Source organism: Terrapene carolina, unplaced genomic scaffold (assembly GCF_002925995.2).
Source record: "Terrapene carolina triunguis isolate 2854851 unplaced genomic scaffold, T_m_triunguis-2.0 Scaffold789, whole genome shotgun sequence".
Taxonomy (NCBI): Eukaryota; Metazoa; Chordata; order Testudines; family Emydidae; genus Terrapene; species Terrapene triunguis.
Genome location: NW_020665140.1, coordinates 5,486,998 through 5,503,255, shown reverse-complemented (window position 1 = coordinate 5,503,255; position 16,258 = coordinate 5,486,998). Strand labels below are relative to the sequence as shown.

Below are 16,258 nucleotides of genomic sequence, written 5' to 3'. Positions count from 1 at the left end.
TAGACAGGATACTGGGCTGTATGGACCTATGGTCTGACCCAGTATGGCCATTCTTATGTTCTTAACTCTTTGTCATACCCACTGACAGTGGAAGTAAAATAGAAGGGGGAAGCTGAACTTCAGACTGTTACTATTTTCTGATGGTTATTATTTGTATTGCAGTAGTAGCTAGGAGCCCCAGCCATGAATCAGGACCACAATGTTGTACATGTAGCCTTGGGGGAAAAAAGGCAGAGAGGAGCCAGCCAGAGACTCCAGCCAAAGCAGGGACCTGTGCATGCCCAGAGAACTTTCTACAGTTCTGAGTGAACTTTCTCTGCCCTGAACTAATTAGCTGTTTGCTCTCCAGATTATTTAGAACGGGTTAAAGAATTGTCAAAAGCAGAGCTGGTTAAAAATGGTGAGTATGTTTGGAAAACGTGTCTGAAAATGTTTCATTTAAAAAGAATCACAAAAATTTTGAAGTTTTCCATTTTTGCATAAAGAAATTAAAAACTGAACAAATTTTAAAGGCTTTTGTTATTTGTCTCCCTCCCCCCCCTTTTTCCTCCTTCCAGTGGCAAAATGGGGGTGGGGGAGAGGGCAGGAAAGGTAAAAAAGTGGGTGAGGACCACAATCCAAAACCAACTAAACAAAACCTCAATAAACAGATTTGATTTTTCAGTCGTGTTGATTTTTATCCAAAAGTCTAATGTTTTTCATTAGCATTTTTATAAAAACAAGCACTTTTTGAAAAAAACATTTTTAAAAACTTCGACCACTTCTAGTCAAAAACAGGAGCACTGATGAAGACAAGAGGCGAAATTCTCAGCTGTTGTTGACTAACATAGCTCCATTGTTTTCAATAGAACTATTAGCATAGCTGCATAGACTTCAATCAAATCATGCAAATTTACACTATTTAAAGATCTGCCCAGTTAATTCTGTGTCACTGACAAAACAAGGAAAAATACACTGAAGTTTGGGGCCCCACAGATGTACTAATGCAGTTGTGATATACAATGGCTCGTACACAATGCCATTATTAAAACCACATTTCTTAGGTTACATTAAGGTGATAACAATTGATATATAGCAAGGGTGATCACCTACTGACTATAGTTACTAATGTTACAGTGTATTGAGAAAGCCTTCTCTCTGGGCGTATGTTTTCTTTTCCTGAAAAGGGATGCATTTCTCTTCAGGAAAGGTTTAGTACATGCATGCAAACAAGGAAAAGGGACAAGGAATCTGACTGCTGTCACTGGGTTTAGTAATATAATCATAAAATATATAATAAAGATGGGTTTCAGAGTAGCAGCCGTGTTAGTCTGTATCTGCAAAAAGAACAGGAGTACTTGTGGCACCTTAGAGACTAACACATTTATTTGAGCGTAAGCTTTCGTGGGCTACATCCCACTTCTTCAGATGCATAGAATGGAACATATATTGAGGAGATATATATACACACACATAATAAAGATGGGAAACAGAAGAGTAGCTATAGAGTTCACTATAGAGTATCAAGGTTAACCTGACAGAAGACACACAATAGGTGCCATTAAAGAGATTTACTGTTTACTGTGGAACAATATAAACAGCTTGTTGTTACAATCTACAGGAGAAATCGTTGCATTAGGTCCATATTTAATAGCACCTAGTGTATGTAAAGAAACAGGAAGACAAACCAACAGAAATGCACAGCATAATTGCATCCTGCTGGCTTAGAGGGAGAAGAATAAAACACATTGCAAAAGAAAATGATAACGCTTAGCATTGAACCTGATGTGCGCCTGCCTCCGTGCACACAATTGAAGGCCTGAGAATACCCCATCTGCCAGTTTCTCTCTTACTACCTCAGACACCATTGCCAACTCATTAGTCTGGGCTGGGATACAGAACTCGACAATCATAAGAGGCTGCTGAATAGCTTTCCTGGGGAAAGCTGCTTTCTCCAGAGACAAATATTCATTTGAAGTGCTTACATCTCAAAACAATAAGCAGAGCTGATTTCTGCAGAACATGAGTAAAACATGCCACCCAAAGCTTGTTCACTCCCAGAAATACAATGTTAGTATTATACTGGGTTTGCCAAGAATAGCTTTTAGCTAATATTCAGGTGTAAAAATTTCAAAAGCATGTATGTGAGCCTTAAGCCCAATTTTAAAAGTCACTTAGTGCGGATTTACAAATGTGCCTGAAGATGCTGGTATGTATCAAGTGGGATTTTCAAAAGCACCTAAGCAGGTTAGGTGTCTCCCACTGAGTCACAGAGGCCCATCCTTTGGCATTAGACCAGTGCTAGAGGTGCTGAGACAATGATCTCTCAGATCTCTTCATATAAGTGCAGCAAACTGCAGTTGTGGAGAAGATGTCAAAGTGCACACCCCCTCCTCTGCTAAAAGCAGAGAAAGACTGAGCGAGCGTTTCCTCTTATCTGCTTGTAAGGAGTATTGATATGATTACAGGGAACTGGTCATCCTTTAAGTTGATGGGCTCATATTATCTATCCCAAGCCCTCACAATTTCTGGAGCCCATGTTGCTTATTGAAAGAAATGGGTAATACAGAAGTCAATTTTCCCTCAAAAACCAAGATTCTTGCTCAGGCACCAGTTATAAGGACTACAAGGCAGTTCTATGCACCACCACTAGGTGCATCAAAGAGTTCTCTCTTTTATTACCCTGGAACTTCTCAGGGACCCTAACTCTAAGGAAGAACCATCCAAACCACACAAGCTTCCGTTTGATATCATTTTACTATCTATACTAAATAACAAAACAAAAGTTTATTTGATTTGTTTATAAACATAAACAAATCAAATTAGAATGAAGTGGATTAATATCAAATTAATCTAATCAGCTTGATCAAACCATATCCTATGTAAAACTCTATGTAGTAATTTAGACTCTATGTAGCAGTCTTGTTAAGCTATAAGCCCTCACAGTAATACAGCAACAGCACACTTAGACAGCGAGGGTCCATAGTGCCAAATATCCATGGCCACATTGTACAGCTTTATTCTACATGTCTAAAAGCCCCATTGGGGTTATTGCAGATCTGGTGCAGCCAAATTAACCATGGACAATCACATGGCTGCTGCCAGTCCATCGCTGAGCAAAGTCCCCTCAAGTTGATCTCCAAGGCAGGCAATCTGACTAAAAAGTGCCAACCAGCAGTGACTGATTATAACGTCAGTCCTCTCCAGGCCATTTCTCAATAATACATCCCTATTACTGATAAAAATCAAACCATCTTATGCCCAGCAGTCGCTGCTGATAATATATATGAAATGCCTCAAGCCTTCTGATGCTAATCAAGATATTCGCTGTATCAGCTATTTGGCTGGAACCTGAGAGTCAGAATTACTCCATGGTGAAGCTAATGTTGAGAGTACACTCTGAAGCCACTTAAGGCAGCCTGCCTGAATTATTGGCTAAGTAATAGTCAATCTCTTCCCCTGTAGTTCCAACACAGGGTTACATGAAACATTACAATACAATTCAAGGTGACACAACTCATTACATTTAATATTTCAATCATGCATTTAGATGAAAATAGCATGATTTATCAGGATTAATTTCCATGGACTGGTCTACAAGACACTTTATTAGCATATATTATACAATCATTAGCTATAATGAAATCCACATCTGAATTCACCCACTGTCTTTGCTTTCCAGACCAATTGTTCAGATACCAAAGGTTCATTTCTTAAACCCAATTTCCCCAGTTTGTACTGGAGGGAGCAAGTTCTCTAGTCACTTACTCCATATGAAACTATACTGCTTCACTTTAGAACCTGTGTTCTCCAGCTTTTGTAGTAAGTTTGCTCTATTCACTGTAATTGTACGAAGTTACTACTCATTTCATATTTTTAATTTACATTCAACAACCCAACTCCATTACTGGAGCTTAGCTGCACAGAATTAAACAAAAATATTATGGAATTACTATCAGTAACCCTAAGCCTTGTCCATTCAGCTTGGTGTCAGCCATTTCCTGAGCTGAATGAGGCCTATCATTAGTCAGTTATGATGTTCTAGTCTGGTTTGCCTAAAATTCATAATGATCCTTTTATGGTCAATTTTTTTCACTGAAGAAGCATTTAGCGGAACTGATGCCCTTATGTTTTGCATCATTGTCCATGTTCTTTGTCTTACAAACAAAATTTAACATTTCCCCCCCCCAAACCTCTCAAACGTGTAACGCATCCAGCTGGAATCCCCTTTCTCATGAATATCAGAGATAGACTGGTACTCACAGGATTCATAATGAATCATTTCTACTTTCTTCATGATAGGCGGCTTTAATCCCTACTAGGCTGCTGCACAAAAAGATTCTAATGTTGCCACAAATTCCATAGGTTCACAAAATGTCTTTGGACTTTTCAAGTTCAAGTCCAGTTGTCATCATCACCACCACTTATTTATCTGGATGCCCATGCTGGTTGTCTGGATACGCCACACATCAGACACACAAGTCACCACAGATCCTCTGCTAGTTCAAGTGGAGTTTCCTTTTCTTCCTCTGGTTAACCCTTAACTGAGCTCTGGACAGCTTAGATTGATGTCAGGCTGCAAACCTTATATCAAGGACTTGTACCAACTCAGAATGCCTCAGTATGTGTCCAAAGGCTAAATTTTGCAGCGCTGTCAGAGCTGGTTGCTTAGCTGTAGTTTTCGTTTAGCTGCCAAAACACCCTCCTTGTTTATTCCTCAACCATTCATTTGGCATATGATGTTAAACAGAGCTAAATAAGCCTCCCAATACGTTTTTCTTCGAAAATGTAGACTTTGTATAATTGAGCATCAATCAACTGCTATTTATCTCCTCTAGGCTTCTCTGTGGGGCAGTAGGCAATAGAAAAAGTCTTTGACTTATCCCAAACTTCTTTCTTTTTTAATTCCTTATCTGAGGCCTGGTCTACACTGCGGGGGGAATGGGGGGGAGGGAGGATCGATCTAAGATACGCAACTTCAGCTACGAGAATAGCGTAGCTGCAGTCGGCGTAACTTAGGTCGATTTACCTGGCCGTGAGGACGGCAGCGAGTCGACCGCTGCCACTCCCCCGTCGACTCCACTTCCACTTCTTGCCACCGTGGAGTTCCGGAGTCAACGGCAGAGCGATCGGGGATCGATTTTATCGAGTCTACACTAGACACAATAAATCGATCCCCGATAGATTGATCACTACCCGCCGATCTGGCGGATAGTGTAGACGTACCCTTAGAATTACTTACTTTGTGTCCTCGCGGCGCGGGATCGACGGCCGCTGCTCCCCCGTTGACTTTGCTTCCGCCTCTCGCCGAGCTGGAGTTCAGCAGTCGACGGGAGAGCAATCAGGGATCGATTTATCGTGTCTACACTACACGTGATAAATCGATCCCTGATAGATAGATTGCTACCCGCCGATCGGGCGGGTAGTTTGGACGTACCCTCGCCATGGTGGAGTTCCGGAGTCGACGGCAGAGCTATCAGGGATTGATTTATCCGCGTCTACACTAGACCCAATAAATCAATTCCCGATAGATCAATCACTATCCGCCGATCCGGTGGGTAGTGTAGACGTACCCTGAGCTATTAACTTTCACAGTGGTCTTCAGAACCTCTGAAATTCTTGCTCAGGTATTTTCTCAGGCCTTTAAGTGAATGTTTATGCTGCAGCTAGAAGCATGCCTATAAGCATGCATAGACAGACATGCCCTAGATCTGCTTGAGATAGCATGCTAAAAATAGTAGTGTTGTTTTCGTGGCACAGGCTAGCCATCCAAGTAGCAGCCCGCTGTACCCCTGGGTCCATAGTCAGGTGACTAGCTCATGACACCACCCATGCCACATCATCCTCACTGCTATTTTTAGACCTAGTGTGTGTCTATCTGCCAGGATTGGGAGGCATGCACCCAGCTGCAGTGCAAATATGCCCCATGTCAATCATTCCAAAGAAGATAAATTGCATGGAATTCAGTGTACTATGTAGATTTTTCAAACAGCTTACAAGCTTAAGTCCTAAGTGCTCTGTGTGGATATCAGAGAGTTTCACTGACTTTGCATCTGACTGATTATTGCACCATATTGCTTACTGATTTTTGCCTTACCACACCTGTTATTGTTCAAATCAATTCAATGCACAGATTCACTGACTTTTAAACTGTACAGCTAATAAGGCCATGTGCATGCCCCATGAAGCCTATTTTTCAAATTGTAAAGTGCTAATGTTGTTGAAATAGACTGTACATGTGCAAAGTACAATTTTCAAATCTTCATAACTGTGACAAATTCAAACCAAATTTCATGACGATTTTTAAAGGCACTTCTCCAAAAAGGGCAATTTTCCTGCCAGCTTTTAGCTTCCTATTCCTGCCTACTTCAGTGCCAGGCCTGATTTTTCTTAAAAATAAAATCACAATCATTTTAATAATGTGAGAAAGGTTATTTTCCCCTCTCCTTATTCTCAAAAATGGCTGAACTGTTTTTGCTCAAAATTTCTATGGGAAAAAAAAAATCATCCCCAAGAAGAGGCCAATTTTGGTAAATTTCAGGCCAAAAAGTAACAGTTTTGTAAAGTTCTGAGCAGTTGAAAACAGAGCAATAGAATGTAAACGCTTAGACACCTTTACCTACAGCTACTAGCTAGAGCTCCAGTTTCAGATAGATTAAATGGATTAGACAAACACAAGATCACCTGCTGTAAACAAATTCAGACAGGTATAGCTCTACAGACATATATCACTTCCACTCTTCATTATGGACCCAATCCAAAGCCCCATGAAGTCTGTGGGACTCTTTCCATTGATTTTCATAGGCTTTGGATCAGGCCCGATGAGTTCAGTTCTACTGTGTCCCTTCATATATTGAAATGGTGCAAAGAGAACCATCCTCCAGTTCCATATCCTCTAGTGCCATGGAAGAGTTTCAAACCCTGTGACTCATTCAGGTTTGAGAACAGTACGAGAATAAGAGTTCATGGCTAGGATCAAAAAGCAGAGGTGCCACCTGTGATACAGACCCCAGATGTATTCTCCTCTGGGGCCTTGGTAGATCTGCACAAGGTGAAAGCATACATCACAGCAGCTCCAGCATTGCCTAAACACTCCACCACTCATTGACTGCTGACACTGATCTCTACTGTATGCTTCAAATGCTCCCTACTTTCCTACAGCCTTTCCTTCCCACTCTGCACAATCCCTAATATGAGTGACCTCCTGACCACCAGCTTCTGCATCCTCTGCTCCCGCCATCGGTCGTGTTGGTCCCAGTTCCTAATCCCCAGGTAGCATCAGCACTCTCATCCCAGCCCACAGGCCAACCGTCACCCACTTTACAACACCCTCATGCCCCAAATCATCCGGCAGCATGAGTCTCAGTCCTCCTGACAGATACACAAGCATCCCATTCCACCCCATATCCCCCAAATACATTTCCTTTCACCCTCTCCCACATTCGACACCTGGTGCCCTTCCTTGCCCACGCTCAAGGAGAAAAAGACTTGCCCAAACTAGGCTGTCAATCTCTATAATGGAGGCTGTGCAAAGATGAAGAACCCATGTAACAGATTATGACAAATCAGCCATCCGATTTAGATAAAAAGACAGTTGAAATAATGTACTTGTGTGCTTACCTGTTGTGACACCATGAACAACTCCATCCCTAGTCCTGGAACCTAAACAAAGCAAAAATCATTTTGTTATGAGCATTGGAAATGCCAGTTAGCAAATACTGGTACAAGTGAGTGGGTGATGGGAAAGCAGTAAATATAGCACAGCTAGATTTTAATAAATCGTCGTAGTGTCTCGTAAAATGCTTAAAATTAATTCAAATCGGGTTTGATATAAGCAATGGCATAAGGACTGAAGATCGCCTGGAAAACCATCAATGAAGGGTGAAGGTAAGTGGCCATGTTTTGAGTTGTGGAGTGGGGGAAGCATCCATGTTAGGTGTTCTAGTAAGCAGCTCGTTAAGTAAGCACCCAATCCTGCAAAGACTTTTGCACATGAATAACCTCACTCATGTGAGCAGTTTCACTAATGTTGCACATGCATAAAATTACTCATGTGTGTAAGGCTGTGTAGCCTCAGGACCCAGGTTAGCATATGTGATTTACAATCCAATCCTGCAGTCTTTACTCTGGTCTTAATCAGGGGGAACTGCAAAGAGTGAGGGCTGGAAAATGATATAAAAGGGCCTAGTGGTAATAGAAACATGGTCATGAAATTCATTTTGGAAAAATGCAAGCTAATATTTCTGTAGGAAGTAATCTGAAACAAATGGTTTAATGAGAGTGGAATCTGGAAAGCATTTATGCTGAGAGACATCTAGAGATAACAGTGAGCAGTAATAGATATAATACAGGACATGAGTGTATAGTGTGATGTGACAACCACAAACACCAAACCAATTTTGGGATGCATATGCAAATGTATCCTGGCTCTTTAGGGAAAAATCCTGCATTGGAAAGGAAAGGGGCTCTGTTTCCGTTGGAGTCAATGGTAAAACTGCCTTTCACGTCAGTGGGAGCAGAAATAAACCAAACAGGGAGTGCTTTTGAAAATCCCACCCTCAATGTCTTTTTCCATTCCAGACTTCTAGTCTCTGATTCTATAACTTAGCTATATGTGAAGGGGATGAGCCCATCTCTGGCCTACCATGCTTAGCAATTTACAGTGCAGAGAACGGGTATGTGATACATACAATGGAAGCCAAAGTAATAGCTTTATAATGCCATTGGACTAGGTCTTCGAGGGACAGTACTGAGATCTAAATTTTAAAAAGCATTTAGTTTCTTTATTATGCACACTATTATATAAGAAAACATTTTTCCAAGGAGTTAGTATTTAGAGACTTCTAGCTATGTTATTTTATTAATCTGGATAATTTTTATGTATCACACACACAGTATACGCACATTATTTTATGTACAGGGCTTTTCAACAGTGTGCATGTGCACTGTTTCTTTAAATCTGTAGTAGGAAGCCAAACAAGAGGATCTGGGGAAAATTCTAGGCAGAAGCTCTACAGTGAAGCAGCGAGAAAGTAGCATTAGGTTTAACATTGTTTTCCTTATTCTAATAAAGTTTCTTGTTTAGTGTCAGAAGAAAGAGACGGTCAATAATTCTTTAGAGTTGTCACATTAGGGAACCACACTAATATAAATGTAAATATTGTAGAACAGCACACAGTTTCCATCAGCATTATGTTTCATACTTTACTGGTGCCAGTTTGTTAAACCTAAACCCTGGGGTTTATTATCTGTACTATCAGATTTATGAACTTTTACATCATTGAAAATGTCTTGTTACTAAAGAGTAAGAGCAGAATAAGAATCACGTGAGAGAGAGAGAGAGAGAGAGAGAATGAATGGTTTCTTTGTGTCATGTGAAATGACTTCATTCTCTAGCCCGGAAAATGAAGATGCCAGACTTGCCCGGGGTACTTTGGAGAAGATTGTCTCTCTGTCTGAAAATTAAGTAAATAGCTAATGATCAGAACAAAGGGTGAAGAAATGGTGTCCTTTCCTCTTTATATTCATTCTTCAATTTGTGCAAGGAAAAACACAAGATTATTTTTCTCCATTCCAGATGGTATCATTGCAAGGTTTCTGAGCTATCTGATTAAAAACAAGTGGAAGAAGTCCTTTCAATGTGTAAGGATTCATCTTAGGTCATCAGGGCTTGATCCTGCATGTCATAGGTGCCCCGGCCTCAATCCAGCAAAGCACATTTCACTTTAAACATACGAGCAATTCCATTGATTTGTAGAAAGGGCCTACAAAGCACTTCATTGGCTTCAATAGGACAATTCATGTGCTTACAATTGAGCACATGCTTAAGTGCTTTGCTGGATTGGAGCCAGAGCGCTCACCCCCTTGCTGGATTGACTCCCTAGCTACTATGGGCTAAATCCTTCAAGTGACATACTGTACATAAGTACATAAGAGCCTGGTAATGATGTTTAACTGTTCAACTGGGGTGAGGAGAGATGGGGTAAAGCAGCAAAAAATCCTCACAGAGGAATTCTCCACCACAGATATCTCCAGAAAGGAATATACCATATATCTTGATTCTTACCTCACTTACACTAGTGTTACACAGGTATAATTCCACTAACTTCAGTGAAGTTAGTCCTGATTTACACTACTACAACTGAGATAAAGAATCAGGTCTATGGAGAGTGGGGAGTGGGCCCATTGCCCACATGAGAGTTTGGCCAGTGGATCCATCCAAAGTACAGATTCTGATAAGCAAATTCATACTTGGCAGTAGATAGTAGCCAGCTATCTATGCAGTTTTCCTGGCTTCACACTTCATGTTCATACCTGACTTGTGCTGTGTTGTAGTACAGCTTCCCTTTTACTTAGGCATTGCTCAGTGTCAGAATACGGTCCTGTAAGGACAACGGCTGAATTCTGTGGGACAAATTCTGGCTGGAGAGGCCCAGGGGCTCACCTAAGTAAAGTTGCAGCCAGTAGTGGGCGCATATGACGGAAAGTGGCTGTCTTTATTCTGGCCACTCCTTATGCCCTGTCTGACAGGAGCTGTGAAAGGGTGATAAAGGGCATGAAATAGCAGTCAAGAAACATGGTCTGCATGTACACTCTGATTCAGCAATGGCCTCTCTGCACAGATTACACAATTCAGGCAGAATAGTGGCACACATGCACACTACTTTTCCTGTATACACTGTTCATGTGACCACATAGGAGGACGGGGGGTGGACATTACTCCTGTTTTCAGGCACTAGCCAGAATATGGACCACTGGATGAAAAGTCGAGAAATAATAGCTACCACCCTTCCTTCCCATTTCAATAGTATTTGTCAGCACTATTAAACTTAAGTAGCTATTTTCTGTGTTGGCTATGAGGCCCAATCCGGCAAGGCGTTAATTTCTGAACACTTCTTTACAGGTGCCGAGTATTCTCAGCACGTCACTGAATTGGGGCCTCATTCAGATATAGGGCTGGCTAAGGCCCTTGCTGCAGTGGTGTATGCACCACTTTAAGCAACAGCTGATTGGGGACAGGGAAGCATGACCCCCCGGGAGAGAAGAGATATTATTGCTTCTGCTTCTGAATGTTCCTATAGGGAACTGTTTCCACAAGGACTTTAGCAGGGATTAGGCTGCTCATTATTCCAACAGACAGAATTGGAATATCTTTGCTATCTCACTAGCTTTTCTACTGCCAAAGACAAACAACATATGTCTTGAGAGAAGGCTGCAGCAGAGGCATTTCTATGATCTAAACAATATGGGGAAGGTACAGTTTTGTAGCCGTGCACCTGCTGAGGGTCAGATCAAATCTACACAAATATGAACACCAGAGCTTGGGTACAGTGGAGAGTGGGAGCTGACCGGGAGAGGATCCATTCCCAGCTACCCGATACTGAGCTAGCCAGGCCAAATGTAAGTTAAAGCTGCAGAGGGGGGTGCACTTTGTCCTACACCAAGATCACTCACAAGCAGAGAAACCAGAGCAACAAAGCGTCACTCTGCCACACGCCATCTCCGGACAAGCCCCATCCCTTTCCCTGGCGACAGTGAGAGCTTGAGGCCAAGATTAGCAGACTGCACTCCCAGATTCAGAGCATCAAAGCTATACTCGGAGTCAGATTAAAATACTCTTACTTGCATTGAGTAGTACCACACTGCTCACACAGTCTCACTGAAATCAGAGTCTAGCCCTTACTCACTTAAATGAAATTTGCATAAAGATAAACATGGTTAAGTAATCCATATTTAGCTTCCTAAACTCAGACGTGCAAAGCACCCGTAACTTCTAATGAAGACAATGGGACTCAAGTTTAAACAATCTGGCCTGAGTGACTTGGATAGGCCACGCAGCAAGTTAGTGGCAGAGCAGAAACCAGAACCCAGGTTTGGTTGCTGAATCCCAATCCCCTTCTCTTAGTAACCACTAATCAGCATGGTTCCTTTGTATGTTATACCTTAACTATGAAGGATCTGATGCTCAACTGATGTGAATCAATGTAGCTCCATTGATTTCACTGGACCTATGCTGACGCACACAAGCTAAGACTCTGAACACAGAGGGTAAGAAAAAAGCTAACTCAGGGCCTAATTCAAAGCCCATCTGGGAGGGCTTTCCAATGACTGCAACGGACATTGGGTCAGGTGCTAAGAAAGGAGGAAAGAAACAATGGGAGAGGAGAACGGCATCCAGGATGAAGATAAGTAAAATAAAATCCAAACTTTCTCAAGTCTTTCGTAGCCCTCTGACCCGCAGATAGAAATTTTCCTTTGTGCCCTAGAAGATTAAGCCATTACAATGATTCCATTGCTTCCTAGACAATGGATATTTTCCCATGGGATTCTCTTACCATCTTTTTTTGCACTAGATATTTTTTTACTATGCTCTGAATAATAGGTAGCGGTAATTTGGACAGAAAAACTTTAGCTTCTCATTAATCCCTCCCCAAGAACTGATGGCAAAGAGTCCTTGACTAGCTGACTACTGAAATTTAAAAATTACTATCGAGAACCTCTCAATTTTGGTCTCAATAGGGTCTTTTCGGGAAGGTATCAACCAGTAGCATGACAGAACCCACTTGTAATGCACCCAGTTATAGCTGCAACTCCACATACAGCCATGTGGAATGAAAATCCTCAACTGCTTCAATGCATTTCACTTCATTATACATGAGTTCCACTGTACTAATCCTTTAGGAATTTAGCCATTCTCCTCCTCTTCCTCTGATCTGGCTGAGCAGGAGAAAAGAGAAGTTACCACTGCCCTGTGCTGGGTAGGTAAAAAGTGGAATACATGGCTTCCCTTTTCACATCAGGGCATGAAGGAGAATCAGGCCAACCTAGATCAGTTGACATTTTTAACTACAATTCCAGCCAGGGAAGATGAACTTCCAGAGGCAATACACACTAGCTATCATCATTCCTGGGCTGAAGGAGAGTGGATCTTTTGCCAGTAGCTCCTTACCTGTTACAGTGAAACTACATATATGTTTGTTTCCTTTATGAAAGAAATCAGTTCAGTGTGGGATCACTCCTGCACTATTATTAATTATTAGTATACAGACCCTAACCCCAACAATTCACAATCTAAGCATATTGAAGACCATGGGAATTTTGCCATTGATTTCACTGGAAGCAGGATTGGGTTTCAGCATTCCTAGTATCACAGCAAATGGAAAAGGCATGAAGATTAACTCAGCATACACTTTATGAGCATACCTAATAAAAAGAAATCATGGAAGCGCTATCATGATCTACAAGGAAATAAATCATACACCACTGAAAACTAATAATAGACAATGAAATACTGAAAGATATTCTGATAATTGTGCAAAAATGCCTACATACATTGAAACATATATTCATTTTAAATTTAGTTTGCAAAATTACTGCTTTCTGTGTTTACCTGGGAATGGAATTTGCTATGGCTTAACTGGAAAAGAATGTTCAAGATGGGCTAAAATGTGTAGTCTAATGTATCTGGAGCAGAAATAATTTGTTAAAAACTAATGCTAACCTGGAAGGGTATTGGGATTCGGGGGGGAGGGGGGGAAACAACAACAACAAAAGGAGTGTGTGGCAAACCCAATACTTCCATATCAAGGCAATTATTCCAGTTTCCAACCATCCTCTGAAATCTGTGCACATCTCCCTAGGAACACACAGCATCTGTACCAGTATTTACCTATAAAACCATGAAAAAACAGAAAGGACATACTGAAAAGAATATATTATTTCGTTCACATTTTTCCATCACCTAATTTAAATTAGGAGGAAACAGAGGCATATGTTTATTTTAACTAACCAACCATTTAATCATCATGTGTTTTACAGGCTCTTTCCTATGAATTTTTCATCACAGCCTTTGGAAGACACAGTTCTCTAGAGCTAGGAACCTGCTAAGCAACGAGGATAAGCCTGTGGTTAAAGCACTGGATAGGAATTTGAAATGTGAATTCTATTCCCAGCTCTGCACAAACTCCCTGTGTGACATGGGCAAGTCACTTAATCTCTCCTTTTCTCAATTTTCCCATTTGTAAGTGCGGTATAATAATTCTCCTATCTCAAAGGGTTACTGTGGTCATTCCTTCACGATCCATGGAAGGAAGGTGCTGTGGGCCTACAATGTAACAAGTATCCATTAAGGAAACTCAGTCAAGGGAGGTAAGGGAATGAGATGCTTGTACACAGAATGATGAATATCAGGAATCTTTATTTAAAATCTTGAAAAACAACTGATTATATTCCCTTCCAACTATTGAATCCTTTTTGCTTTATACAGTGAGGAAGGATAGGGTTGGATAAATTGCCAAATTAACTGACTTTTTCTTAAAAATAAAACTCCTTAAAATCTATATATTCAGTAGCATTCTGGTTATAAAGCCACCTGTCACTCTGTCTTTGTATATTGTTCATTACTGTACCAGCCTGTGTGCCCTTAAACTGTTAGGGCTCTTGGACAGTGAGCCAGTTATTTTTTTGGCACGTGTCTCCTATAGTACAGTGCCATGTATGGCACAGATCTATGGTATGGTACTAGGGTTTTAGCACCATGCTAAAATAATGGGTGGCTATCAACAATGCAATGACACACCAATGGATTTAGCAAGAATTATTTCCATCTTTACAGAGGTTTTACTTCCAGACTTAGGACTCAATTCTGATCTCATTTCCATTGCTGTAGCTTTATTATTGAGTTACTCTATACTTATAGCAAGGTAACTCTGGATCCTTGTCCTTTCACTGATCATTCAGTTCAGCAAACAGAAGCAAACAGGTTAATAGCAATTTGTTTTCTATTGCCCACCTACCTACATAGAGAACGCCCTCTTTCGTCTTTCCTGCTGCTTCTGCCATACCCTGTTTGGTTTTTTCTGCTGCTGCCACAACTCCTTCTTTAGCCTTGGAAAGCCCTTTCATGAATACATCCATGGCTAAAGGTTTTCTTTACACAGAGAGCACTAGGGGAAAAAAATAAGAAACATTTTGAATACGAAAATATTTTTCAGAAGGAAAGACTGTTCAAACTCTGACTGGAACCTTATTTATAAAAAGATTTTATCTGTCTGTCAATCATCCATACACACATATTGTCTACCTACAGACATACATATCTGTATCTGTGCATAGAAGTATTCAATATTTCATGCAGAATAAAAGTGGTTCAACAAGTGGATACAACAATAAGTGCAATTCTCCAAACAGCCTTCATATTTTCAGTTTTCTCACATTCTACTACACAAACAAGTTTAACAGCGTTGCAGACACACATCAGGTTTATGCAGTACTCTCACAAACCAAGTAGGACAAGCTTAGCCATTAAAAAAAGGCCATATAAATGAAGAGGTGTCAATTTACTGTAGATAATAATCCATTTCTGACAGGGAGGTGCACTGGTTGACATAACAGGTCTTTTCTAGATCCTTTGATTCTTGACTGAGACACAATTCCCACTGAAGTGAATGGGAGTTTTGTTCCAAGGACTGCGGGATTTAGGTCTTTGATTAGATGATATTCCACATCTCCGCACTCAGAGGCACCAGTGTGGTTAAAAACACACCATCAACATAAAAACTAAACAAAACAAAACAAAATCACACGTCCCTCTGAAAATTGTTTACCTACTATTATTACAAGTAACCCTTATTATAATTATATTATATCCCTATATTCATAGGGGTCCCTTCTAGACTTAGAATCTATGAACTGAAAGAGATTAAAGAAAAAAAACATCTATTTTCCCTATATGCTTGCTTAGTGCATCTGACAGCATTTTGCCATAGTCAGTTTCTCTTCCCACGCTGTATAGTCAGTTTCCCCTGTTATTTGTGTGGGGCTTTCCGGTGGCAGAAGGGGTGAAAGAATCATTTATAATAATTTTGAAAAGGAAAATGTGATTGTAAAGCCACAAACATTGGCAGGTGGTTTCAGGGACAGGTGTGGGACCAAGAACTTCATTTAAGACCTTAAAAAAAAAATCCTAGCCGTATCCCTTTAACAAATTAACTCTTGATCATTTATTTCTCCACCCACATACAGAATGAGAGTCTATTGATGGCGGTACCTCCCTTTTTCTTGCGATGCTGAGTAGGAGGACTGGGTGTCTAAAGAAACATCTGCAGCCACCACTACCAACTTGTGATCATTTAAATGCGAAAATAAAAAAATAGGAGCGAGATTTGTGTCTCATTAACACACTGCAAAATCTGTCACCCTTCCCACAGAAAGAGAACAGCTTTCACATTGCTGTAAATAGGAATCTCAGTTTAAATGCATGAGATCTCTCTCTCTCTCT

At 40.8% G+C, this 16,258-nt stretch overlaps 1 protein-coding gene across 1 annotated transcript in view; it reads right to left on the bottom strand.

Moving 5' to 3' along the window:
• Positions 1-16,258, bottom strand: part of SNCA (synuclein alpha) — an 89,086-nt gene that overhangs the window by 72,241 nt on the left and 587 nt on the right. Inside the window, exons 2-3 of the mRNA XM_024216929.3 lie at positions 14,775-14,924; positions 7,600-7,641 (exon numbers count right to left, since the gene is read on the bottom strand). Coding sequence (XP_024072697.2) covers positions 7,600-7,641; positions 14,775-14,895 — 163 coding nt within the window. The 5' untranslated portion in view covers positions 14,896-14,924. The remainder of the gene's footprint in view (positions 1-7,599; positions 7,642-14,774; positions 14,925-16,258) is intronic.